Raw genomic sequence first — 13,038 nt, forward strand, 5'->3', positions numbered from 1 at the left:
CAGACCCACTGGATCTTCAAGAACCAAGTGGGTCTGGGTCAAAAAAATCAAATAAAAAGTGAAAAAAGTTAAGATAAAAAAAAAAAACATTTATCACTGAATAAAAATTAAAAAAATAAAATACACTACACATATTAGGTATCGCCGCGTCCGTAACGACCTGATCTATAAAATGGTCATGTTACTTTCCCCGCACAGTGAACGCCATAAAAATAAAAAAATAAAAACTATGAGAAAATTGAAATTTTGCCCACCTTACTTCCCACAAAAGGTAATAAAAGTGATCAAAAAAGTCGCATGTACGCCAAAATAGTACCAATCAAACCGTCATCTCATCCCGCAAAAAATGAGACCCTACTCAAGATAATCGCCCAAAAACTGAAAAAACTATGGCTCTTAGACTATGGAAACACTAAAACATGATTTTTTTTGGTTTCAAAAATAAAATCATTGTGTAAAATGTACATAAATAAAAATAAAGTATACATATTAGGTATCGCCGCGTCCGTATCGACCGGCTCTATATAAATATCACATGACCTAACCCCTCAGGTGACCACCGTAAAAAAAAAAAAAAAAAAAACTGTGTAAAAAAAGCAATTTTTTGCCATCTTACGTCACAAAAAGTGTAATAGCAAGCGATCAAAAAGTCATATGCACCCCAAAATAGTGCCAATCAAACTGTCATCTCACCCCGCAAAAAATTAGACCCTACTCAAGATAATCACCCAAAAACTGAAAAAACTATGGCTCTTAGACTATGGAGACACTAAACAATTTTTTGGTTTTCAAAATGAAGTTATTGTATAAAACTTACATAAATAAAAAAAATTGTATACATATTAGGTATCGCCGCGTCCGTGACAACCTGCTCTATAAAATTACCACGTGATCTAACCTGTCAGATGAATGTTGTAAATAACAAAAAAAAAAAACATGCCAAAAAAGCTATTTCTTGTTACCTTGCCGCACAAAAAGTGTAATATAGAGCAACCAAAAATCATATGTACCCTAAACTAGTACCAACAATACTGCCACCCTATTCCGTACTTTCTAAAATGGGGTCACTTTTTTTGGAGTTTCTACTCTAGGGGTGCATCAGGGGGGCTTCAAATGGGACATGGTGTCAAAAAACCAGTCCAGCAAAATCTGCCTTCCAAAAACCGTATGGCATTCCTTTTCTTCTGCACCCTGCCGTGTGCCCGTACAGTAGTTTAGGACCACATATGGGGTGTTTCTGTAAACTACAGAATCAGGGCCATAAATAATGAGTTTTGTTTGGCTGTTAACCCTTGCTTTGTTACAGGAAAAAAAATATTAAAATGGAAAATCTGCCAAAAAAGTGAAATTTTGAAATTGTATCTCTATTTTCCATTGAATCTTGTGCAACACCTAAAGGGTTAACAAAGTTTGTAAAATCAGTTTTGAATACCTTGAGGGGTGTAGTTTCTTAGATGGGGTCACTTTTATGGAGTTTCTACTCTAGGGGGGCATCAGGGGGGCTCCAAATGGGACATGGTGTCAAAAAACCAGTCCAGCAAAATCTGCCTTCCAAAAACCGTATGGCATTCCTTTCCTTCTGCGCCCTGCCGTGTGCCCGTACAGTAGTTTACGACCACATATGGGGTGTTTCTGTAAACTACAGAATCAGGGCCATAAATAATGAGTTTTGTTTGGCTGTTAACCCTTGCTTTGTTACTGGAAAAAAAATATTAAAATGGAAAATCTGCCAAAAAAGTGAAATTTTGAAATTATATCTCTATTTTCCATTGAATCTTGTGCAACACCTAAAGGGTTAACAAAGTTTGTAAAATCAGTTTTGAATACCTTGAGGGGTGTAGTTTCTTAGATGGGGTCACTTTTATGGAGTTTCTACTCTAGGGGTGCATCAGGGGGGCTTCAAATGGGACATGGTGTCAAAAAAACTGTCCAGCACAATCTGGCTTCCAAAAACCATACGGCGCACCTTTCACTCTACGCCCCGCTGTGTGGCCGTACAGTAGTTTATGGCCACATATGGGGTGTTTCTGTAAACAGTAGAGTCAGGGCAATAAAGATACAGTCTTGTTTGGCTGTTAACCCTTGCTTTGTTAGTGGAAAAAATGGGTTAAAATGGAAAATTAGGCAAAAAAATGAAATTCTCAAATTTCATCCCCATTTGCCAATAACTCTTGTGCAACACCTAAAGGGTTAACGGAGTTTGTAAAATCAGTTTTGAATACCTTGAGGGGTGTAGTTTCTTAGATGGGGTCACTTTTATGGAGTTTCTACTCTAGGGGTGCATCAGGGGGCTTCAAATGGGACATGGTGTCAAAAAAACTGTCCAGCAAAATCTGGCTTCCAAAAACCATACGGCGCACCTTTCACTCTACGCCCCGCTGTGTGGCCGTACAGTAGTTTATGGCCACATATGGGGTGTTTCTGTAAACAGCAGAGTCAGGGCAATAAAGATACAGTCTTGTTTGGCTGTTAACCCTTGCTTTGTTAGTGGAAAAAATGGGTTAAAATGGAAAATTAGGCAAAAAAATGAAATTCTCAAATTTCATCCCCATTTGCCAATAACTCTTGTGCAACACCTAAAGGGTTAACGGAGTTTGTAAAATCAGTTTTGAATACCTTGAGGGGTGTAGTTTATAGAATGGGGTCATTTTTGGGCGGTTTCTATTATGTAAGCCTCGCAAAGTGACTTCAGAGCTGTAGTGGTCCCTAAAAATTGGGTTTTTGTAAATTTCTGAAATATTTCAAGATTTGCTTCTAAACTTCTAAGCCTTGTAACATCCTCAAAAAATAAAATATCATTCCCAAAATAATTCAAACATGAAGTAGACATATGGGGAATGTTAAGTCATCACAATTTTTTGGGGTATTACTATGTATTACAGAAGTAGAGAAACTGAAACTTTGAAATTTGCTAATTTTTCCAAATTTTTGGTAAATTAGGTATTTTATTATGCAAAAAAATTAATTTTTTTGACTTTTTTTGACTAGTATCATGAAGTACAATATGTGACGAAAAAACAATCTCAGAATGGCCTGGATAAGTCAAAGCGTTTTAAAGTTATCACCACTTAAAGTGACACTGGTCAGATTTGCAAAAAATGGCCTGGTCCTTAAGGTGAAAATGAGCCCGGTCCTTAAGGGGTTAAGAAAAGAAAGCTGCTCTGTGATTGGTTGCTGTGGACAACATGGACATCTTTTTCCAGTTTGACAGTTCTTGTAATTGTGGCCAATCAAGTCCTTGTTTCTACAGATGTTATCCACAGAAAGCTGTAGAACACCATTAAAACTGCTTAAAAAGACCACAAAATGCAGTGCAACCTGAAAGCACCATATTATAGAGCATGAGAAGCTGAGTAGATTGATACATATACTGTATTTTTGTGGGAAGAATATTCAGTAAAACCTGTAATTTATACAGTTATATATTTGCTTTGTCTACCTCCTGTGAAGAGCTATCGGTACCGGGGGGAGGCGTTATCAGTGATTGACAGCATTGTGTGTACAGTGTGCATAAGAGATAGCTGCCAGTCACTGATAGCACCAAGAAGAGAAAAGAGGAAAAATATAAATGTATAAGTTACACGTTTTATTGAATCTTTTCCAAAAAACTATATCTCAATCTGCTCAGCTCCTCCTGCTCTATAACTTGCTGCTTTCAGATTGCCCTGCACTTTGTGGTGACAGATCCTCTTTAAAGTGTAATTGTCATTTTTGTTGTAACAGTGATACACAGTATTTTTGTAATATACAAAAATATCCACACTGACTGCTGCTGCCCTCACTGCCTCGTTCCTATATATATATATATATATATATATATCAATTCCAGCAAGTGTGAACAGCACAGCAGTGTAATCCAATAGCAGGTGCCAGCGGCTGATAATGCGATCCAAAACTTCAAGAATACGAAAATCATATACTCAGTGTCGGACTGGGGTACCTAGGGCCCACCAGTAAAATGTATTTTGGGGGCCCACCGTACGGATACATTCAAATATAATAAATAATCTAACTAGTTTTTTATATGAACATAAGCTGGCGGAGGTGCTGCACATTGAATATATGTATGTAGTGTACTAAATCTAATGTGTTATGTGCCACTAGTGCAGGGGGTGGGAGACTAGGGGCCCACTTTGTCCAGGGGCCCACCGGGGAATTCCCCTGTACCCCTGTGGGCCAGTCCGAGCCTGCATATACTAGATATGCCTTGAAGAAGGCTCGTGTTTGGAGCCGAAACGTTGCACCACCTGGGTGAATAAAGGGTTCACTTGCTTTTATCCGCTGGAGTGCCGCTCTTTTTTCTGGATCCATTTATTGGGGCAATTAGTCTGTTCCCCCTGGGACGTGCACCCGCACCTTTTCCTCTTTTTAGCCAGTGCCGCCATTTTTCTGTATATATATATATATATATATACGGTATATATATATACAGAGAGAGAGAGAGGCAGAGGGAGCATTGCTAAGGAACAAAATGGCCCACTTTAGAGCTATTTTTCTAATAGAAATGTATAATTTCAGGCAATTAATGTATATTTAAAAAAATGGTCAGTATCACTGCACTTACACATTTAATTTTTTTTTTTTTATTACAGTTACACTTTAACTTACAGTATTTAAAATGAAGCCCTTCCTGTCCATTACAATGTGTCACCAATCCAAACCTCAAGACATTCAAAAATTTGATGCCAAAATTTTACTAAGATGCATGTTATAATTATCAAATAGCGCTTCACTATTGTTATAAGGAGAAGTAAATAATGGTCCTATCTGAAATTAAAAAGAATATGAGGCTGACTCAATGACTAATAGTAGTAATTCAGAGAAGTAAGATTTGTATTCATGTGTATGATGATGAATTCCATACAATACGAGGCCTAGGGAGTAGAGAGAGCACTGAGGAAGCGGTTAGACACCTGTCTGTGATGTCATGCTTTGACATTCTTGCACAGGAAGCAGGAAAGCAGATTAAAGAATTAGAAAAAATCATGTCAAATTAAAATCTTGGTTTCATACGGGCATAATGGGGCCACATTTTAACATATATTATAGCCCCACTATTTGGATCTTGTGCAGTGCTCCTGAGCCAAGCTTATATCACCATATAACACTACGGTGATCCAAGTCTGGTTCAGTACATCACCTAAAATACAGGCCCATTACGGTCATATGAAACCGTTCTTAGTGTAATGTCTTACAGCAGAGCCCCTTTCTTGTCTGTTGCTGTCAAGGAGTTTGGCTCTTCTAAAAAGAAATGCAGCCAATATCCCCTGGAGAAACACTTTGAACTGCAGATTCAATGGGGCTCATGTATCAATCTGGTTAAGCTATAGACATGGTGGAATTGTGTCAAATAATGTAGTATATGAAATGTGCTCCATACATTTGTGGTATATGGCGTCATTTATTAAATCAAGTACCAACAGTTTTCAGCTCAGCAATATTTGAAAAGTGTCATGCAGGTTCCATTTTGATACATGACTCCCAGTATGTTTCCCGGTACAAGCTGTAGGAGTATTTTTCAATGGCAGAGACAGCAAAGGACAAGAATTGCCTTTCTAACAGGTTATTATTTAAAGGGTATGTCCACCATTGAACACCGCTTCACAGTTTATCTATAGGTTTGATCCACATAAAATGTTCGGTAACTTTGTCAATACATTATATTATGTATCAGTGATCCTGACAAATAGTCTGTGTTATAAACCAGATAGGTAATTTTAGAAATCTGGATCTGGTATAGATTTCATTTTCTGGGACATAGACCTCCCAAACGGCTGAGCATGGGGAGAAGATTTATCCGAGAAGGTTCTTCCTAGCTTCTTCCAACCTATGTTGGATTGATTGACAGGTGTCTCCCTAGGTGGGTAGGAATACGCCAAAGAGGAGCAGCTTCCCAGTGGACAATTTTCTGCAATAATGGAGCCTGGTGGGATTTAATGCTGGCCATTATCAGGGCAGCATAAAACTGCTGACAGGTTCCTTTTTAATATACAATATTTTTACAAAGTTACCCAAAGTTTTTAAGTAGATTTTTTTTATATGTAAACTGTAAAATGTTGATCATAGTGATACATACACATTAAATGGGTTCTCAGGAATGATTTAAAATGGCCGTCAGCAATTTGTCCTAGAATGGGAGCAGGAATGGTTGCCACCACTTGCAGAGCTGTCTAGAGAGTGAGGTGACGGGGCCTCACTACATACTGCACTGCTCTACAATAGATGATAATGATCCTGCCTATGATATGCTATCATGGCTGAGTAGCCTGACAGGACTGCTCACCAATGTGTAGTATATGTAAGTGCTAGAGTGTTGTGTGTAGTGAGGCCCCGCCATCTCACCACCTAGACAGCTCTGAAAGTGAAGGCAACCAGTCCTGCTCACATTCTAGGACAGGTTGCTGGAGGCCATTTTAAATTATTCCTGTAGACCCCCTTTAAACTAGCCCTTACTGATGACTCATGACCACATTACCAGCTGTATTAGCATTCTATGGGGATAATATTGTCTCCGTGTTCAACTTCAAACGTTAAGAGCTGATTCGTATTAATATAAGCTATTAATATAAGCTAGAGTACTTTACATTTTAAAGTCTGTAAAGAGTGCCATGGTCCCAGGTCTGTATTCTGTATTAGAAGGATCCCAATGAAGGTAACAATTAAAGACCCCTCCACTTTGTGAAATGTATCACCTCTTACACTGTTAGAATTGGGGAAAGCAATAGCATGCAGTTTTTTTTAGGTAGAGTTGAAGTGTCATTGCAATAACCTGTATTTTTAGAGGAAGCGCTGCAGTTTTATCCCATCACCTTGTCCACCACATGCAATACACTGCACATACCCATATAGACCACTTCCTATAACACCATATGCATCTGCCTGCACCAAAGTTACTAAAAGGGTACTCAACACTTCACATAGATGTTGTATTGGGTTTGGGTTAAAGCTTGTAGTTAATTCCATATTTAAATTGTCACTGTATTTAGGGGGGGGGGGGGGAACATTTGATATGTCACAGCAACATATTCAAAGTTCTGATTGGTGGGAGTGCTGACACCCCCAGCAATTGCCAAAAGAAGGAGAGAGAAGTGCTCACATAGCATGTGCAGGAGATGGGCTCAAAAGAAAGTCTACAAGTCCATCTGGATTCTGCCTCCTGCAGCAAGGAGTGATATGTGCGTACTTCTTATTCTAGCAATGCTTATTCTGCAGTTCTCTGCAGTATGTAGTACAGGATTGTGTGTGCCGTCTTACGGTGCTCTGTCAGATACATGTCTGAGATACCTCTGTAATATGATGGAGGGTGCCATTTTTCTAACTGGTACAGGCAAGAAACATAAAATACCTGACAGAGGTGAAATTATAATCAAGTACTTACTCAAGTATCCCTGTGATTCTTTCTGCATGGCAGTAATCGGACAGTCTTTATGTGTTAGCAATAGCTGTTTGAGTTGTGCTACCTCATTTTTCAACAAGGACACCTCATTCTGGAAGAGAATAAATGAATTAAATCAAAACAATTGAAATCCCTTGTTTGATTTGTTCAGGACAATTGAAACAGTAATGCCAGACAGAAATAGAATCCATGGAAAACAGTAGCGCTGTTTTTGAGAAAAATAAACAAAAACACCCCACACAACTGATTGAGAAAAACACCCCACCCACCCATTTGTGCCAGTCCCGTCACCGGGCTGACTGCTAGGCAAAAGTCTCAGCCTAGCATACTGACGTGAAGCCTGGTATATCACAGTAAAAAAAACAGACCTTGCTCTGCGTGATACAGTGCAAGGCAAGGGGGGGGGGGATCAGAGCAAGGAAATACTCCAATGCTCCACTCATATATAGCAAAAAAATAAAGAAGAGCCCTGATCCCAGAAAAAAAGCCTTTAATGAATATATATCATTAAAGCAACTGGTCTTTTTGTATATATTTTTTCTTGAAGATGTTTCACTTGTCATCCTTTTGCTAGTCATAGACTGCCTTTCTCAGTTAGAATGGCTTGTATGAGAAATCTCCAGCATAAAAAACTGGTGACTCATAGGGATGAGCGAACTCGAACTGTATAGTTCGGGTTCGTACCGAATTTTGGGGTGTCCGTGACACGGACCCGAACCCGGACATTTTCGTAAAAGTCCGGGTTCGGGTTCGGTGTTCGTCGCTTTCTTCGCGCTTTTGTGACGCTTTCTTGGCGCTTTTTGAAAGGCTGCAAAGCAGCCAATCAACAAGCGTCATACTACTTGCCCCAAGAGGCCATCACAGCCATGCCTACTATTGGCATGGCTGTGATTGGCCAGAGCACCATGTGACCCAGCCTCTATTTAAGCTGGAGTCACATAGCGCCGCCCGTCACTCTGCTCTGATTAGCGTAGGGAGAGGTTGCGGCTGCGACAGTAGGGCGAGATTAGGCAGATTAACTCCTCCAAAGGACTTGATTAACTGATCGATCTGCAGCTGTGGATCATTGAGCTGCTGATCCTCAATTGCTCACTGTTTTTAGGCTGCACAGACCGTTTGTCAGTCTCATTTTTCTGGGGTGATCGGCGGCCATTTTGTGTCTTGTGGTGCGCCAGCACAAGCTGCGACCAAGTGCATTTAACCCTCAATGGTGTGGTTGTTTTTTGGCTAAAGCCTACATCAGGGTGAAGCTGTGACACCAAGTGCATTTAACCAGCAATAGTCTGTTCATTTTTTGGCCATATACAAAATCAGGGGCAAGCTGCGCCTGTCACCAAGTGCATTTAACCCTCAATGGTGTGGTTGTTTTTTGGCTAAAGCCTACATCAGGGTGAAGCTGTCACACCAAGTGCATTTAACCAGCAATAGTCTGTTCATTTTTTGGCCATATACAAAATCAGGGGCAAGCTGCGCCTGTCACCAAGTGCATTTAACCCTCAATGGTGTGGTTGTTTTTTGGCTAAAGCCTACATCAGGGTGAAGCTGTCACACCAAGTGCATTTAACCAGCAATAGTCTGTTCATTTTTTGGCCATATACAAAATCAGGGGCAAGCTGCGCCTGTCACCAAGTGCATTTAACCCTCAATGGTGTGGTTGTTTTTTGGCTAAAGCCTACATCAGGGTGAAGCTGTCACACCAAGTGCATTTAACCAGCAATAGTCTGTTCATTTTTTGGCCATATCCCAGTCTAATTCTGTCACTAAATCCATACCGGTCACCCAGCGCCTAAATACTAGGCCTCAAATTTATATCCAGCTAAATCTGTCCCTAGTGCTGTAGCTGGGCGAGTTATTTAGTGTCCGTTCAAGCACATTTCTTGTTCTGGGTTGAAATACAATTCCCAATTTAGCAATTTCATAATTTAGTGGTTCCTGCTATATCAGAGCTCTTTGAAATCTATCCCAAAAAGGGTATATAATATTGAAGGTGCACATAGGGTCATTCAGAGTAACTTCACACACACCCGCTACTGTGTATTTCCAAGTCTAATTCTGTCACTAAATCCATACCGGTGACCCAGCGCCTAAATACTAGGCCTCAAATTTAATTCCCTCTAAATCTCTCGTTACCCACCGCTGTACTGTTGTTGCTGGGCAAGATATTTAGTGTCCGTCAAAGCACATTTTTTGTTCTGGGTTGAAGTACAATTCCCAATTTAGCAATTTCATAATTTAGTGGTTTCTGCTATATCAGAGCTATTTGAAATCTATCCCAAAAAGGGTATATAATATTGAAGGTGCACATAGGGTCATTCAGAATAACTTCACACACACCCGCTACTGTGTATTTCCAAGTCTAATTCTGTCACTAAACCCATACCTGTCACCCAGCGCCTAAATACTAGGCCTCAAATTTAAATCCCTCTAAATCTCTCGTTACCGTTGTCCTGTTGTAGCTGGGAAAGTTATTTAGTGCCCGTCAAAGCACATTTTTTGTTCTGGGTTGAAGTACAATTCCCAATTTAGCAATTTCATAATTTAGTGGTTCCTGCTATATCAGAGCTATTTGAAATCTATCCCAAAAAGGGTATATAATATTGAAGGTGCACATAGGGTCATTCAGAATAACTTCACACACACCCGCTACTGTGTATTTCCAAGTCTAATTCTGTCACTAAATCCATACCGGTGACCCAGCGCCTAAATACTAGGCCTCAAATTTAATTCCCTCTAAATCTCTCGTTACCCACCGGTGTACTGTTGTTGCTGGGCAAGATATTTAGTGTCCGTCAAAGCACATTTTTTGTTCTGGGTTGAAGTACAATTCCCAATTTAGCAATTTCATAATTTAGTGGTTTCTGCTATATCAGAGCTATTTGAAATCTATCCCAAAAAGGGTATATAATATTGAAGGTGCACATAGGGTCATTCAGAATAACTTCACACACACCCGCTACTGTGTATTTCCAAGTCTAATTCTGTCACTAAACCCATACCTGTCACCCAGCGCCTAAATACTAGGCCTCAAATTTAAATCCCTCTAAATCTCTCGTTACCGTTGTCCTGTTGTAGCTGGGAAAGTTATTTAGTGCCCGTCAAAGCACATTTTTTGTTCTGGGTTGAAGTACAATTCCCAATTTAGCAATTTCATAATTTAGTGGTTCCTGCTATATCAGAGCTATTTGAAATCTATCCCAAAAAGGGTATATAATATTGAAGGTGCACATAGGGTCATTCAGAATAACTTCACACACACCCGCTACTGTGTATTTCCAAGTCTAATTCTGTCACTAAATCCATACCGGTGACCCAGCGCCTAAATACTAGGCCTCAAATTTAATTCCCTCTAAATCTCTCGTTACCCACCGCTGTACTGTTGTTGCTGGGCAAGATATTTAGTGTCCGTCAAAGCACATTTTTTGTTCTGGGTTGAAGTACAATTCCCAATTTAGCAATTTCATAATTTAGTGGTTTCTGCTATATCAGAGCTATTTGAAATCTATCCCTAAAAGGGTATATAATATTGAAGGTGCACATAGGGTCATTCAGAATAACTTCACACACACCCGCTACTGTGTATTTCCAAGTCTAATTCTGTCACTAAACCCATACCTGTCACCCAGCGCCTAAATACTAGGCCTCAAATTTAAATCCCTCTAAATCTCTCGTTACCGTTGTCCTGTTGTAGCTGGGAAAGTTATTTAGTGCCCGTCAAAGCACATTTTTTGTTCTGGGTTGAAGTACAATTCCCAATTTAGCAATTTCATAATTTAGTGGTTCCTGCTATATCAGAGCTATTTGAAATCTATCCCAAAAAGGGTATATAATATTGAAGGTGCACATAGGGTCATTCAGAATAACTTCACACACACCCGCTACTGTGTATTTCCAAGTCTAATTCTGTCACTAAATCCATACCGGTGACCCAGCGCCTAAATACTAGGCCTCAAATTTAATTCCCTCTAAATCTCTCGTTACCCACCGGTGTACTGTTGTTGCTGGGCAAGATATTTAGTGTCCGTCAAAGCACATTTTTTGTTCTGGGTTGAAGTACAATTCCCAATTTAGCAATTTCATAATTTAGTGGTTTCTGCTATATCAGAGCTATTTGAAATCTATCCCAAAAAGGGTATATAATATTGAAGGTGCACATAGGGTCATTCAGAATAACTTCACACACACCCGCTACTGTGTATTTCCAAGTCTAATTCTGTCACTAAACCCATACCTGTCACCCAGCGCCTAAATACTAGGCCTCAAATTTAAATCCCTCTAAATCTCTCGTTACCGTTGTCCTGTTGTAGCTGGGAAAGTTATTTAGTGCCCGTCAAAGCACATTTTTTGTTCTGGGTTGAAGTACAATTCCCAATTTAGCAATTTCATAATTTAGTGGTTCCTGCTATATCAGAGCTATTTGAAATCTATCCCAAAAAGGGTATATAATATTGAAGGTGCACATAGGGTCATTCAGAATAACTTCACACACACCCGCTACTGTGTATTTCCAAGTCTAATTCTGTCACTAAATCCATACCGGTGACCCAGCGCCTAAATACTAGGCCTCAAATTTAATTCCCTCTAAATCTCTCGTTACCCACCGCTGTACTGTTGTTGCTGGGCAAGATATTTAGTGTCCGTCAAAGCACATTTTTTGTTCTGGGTTGAAGTACAATTCCCAATTTAGCAATTTCATAATTTAGTGGTTTCTGCTATATCAGAGCTATTTGAAATCTATCCCTAAAAGGGTATATAATATTGAAGGTGCACATAGGGTCATTCAGAATAACTTCACACACACCCGCTACTGTGTATTTCCAAGTCTAATTCTGTCACTAAACCCATACCTGTCACCCAGCGCCTAAATACTAGGCCTCAAATTTATATCCAGCTAAATCTGTCCCTAGTGCTGTAGCTGGGCGAGTTATTTAGTGTCCGTTCAAGCACATTTCTTGTTCTGGGTTGAAATACAATTCCCAATTTAGCAATTTCATAATTTAGTGGTTCCTGCTATATCAGAGCTCTTTGAAATCTATCCCAAAAAGGGTATATAATATTGAAGGTGCACATAGGGTCATTCAGAGTAACTTCACACACACCCGCTACTGTGTATTTCCAAGTCTAATTCTGTCACTAAATCCATACCGGTGACCCAGCGCCTAAATACTAGGCCTCAAATTTAATTCCCTCTAAATCTCTCGTTACCCACCGCTGTACTGTTGTTGCTGGGCAAGATATTTAGTGTCCGTCAAAGCACATTTTTTGTTCTGGGTTGAAGTACAATTCCCAATTTAGCAATTTCATAATTTAGTGGTTTCTGCTATATCAGAGCTATTTGAAATCTATCCCAAAAAGGGTATATAATATTGAAGGTGCACATAGGGTCATTCAGAATAACTTCACACACACCCGCTACTGTGTATTTCCAAGTCTAATTCTGTCACTAAACCCATACCTGTCACCCAGCGCCTAAATACTAGGCCTCAAATTTAAATCCCTCTAAATCTCTCGTTACCGTTGTCCTGTTGTAGCTGGGAAAGTTATTTAGTGCCCGTCAAAGCACATTTTTTGTTCTGGGTTGAAGTACAATTCCCAATTTAGCAATTTCATAATTTAGTGGTTCCTGCTATATCAGAGCTATTTGA

At 39.6% G+C, this 13,038-nt stretch overlaps 1 protein-coding gene across 3 annotated transcripts in view; it reads right to left on the reverse strand.

Moving 5' to 3' along the window:
* The window catches only part of CREB5 (cAMP responsive element binding protein 5), a 506,504-nt gene that overhangs the window by 14,771 nt on the left and 478,695 nt on the right, over nt 1–13,038 (reverse strand). For all 3 annotated transcript variants that reach the window (XM_044293077.1, XM_044293079.1, XM_044293078.1), the window contains one exon: nt 7,379–7,487. In XM_044293077.1, the coding sequence (XP_044149012.1) occupies nt 7,379–7,487 (109 nt within the window). The remainder of the gene's footprint in view (nt 1–7,378; nt 7,488–13,038) is intronic.

This window comes from Bufo gargarizans, chromosome 5, assembly GCF_014858855.1.
Source record: "Bufo gargarizans isolate SCDJY-AF-19 chromosome 5, ASM1485885v1, whole genome shotgun sequence".
Taxonomy (NCBI): domain Eukaryota; kingdom Metazoa; phylum Chordata; class Amphibia; order Anura; family Bufonidae; genus Bufo; species Bufo gargarizans.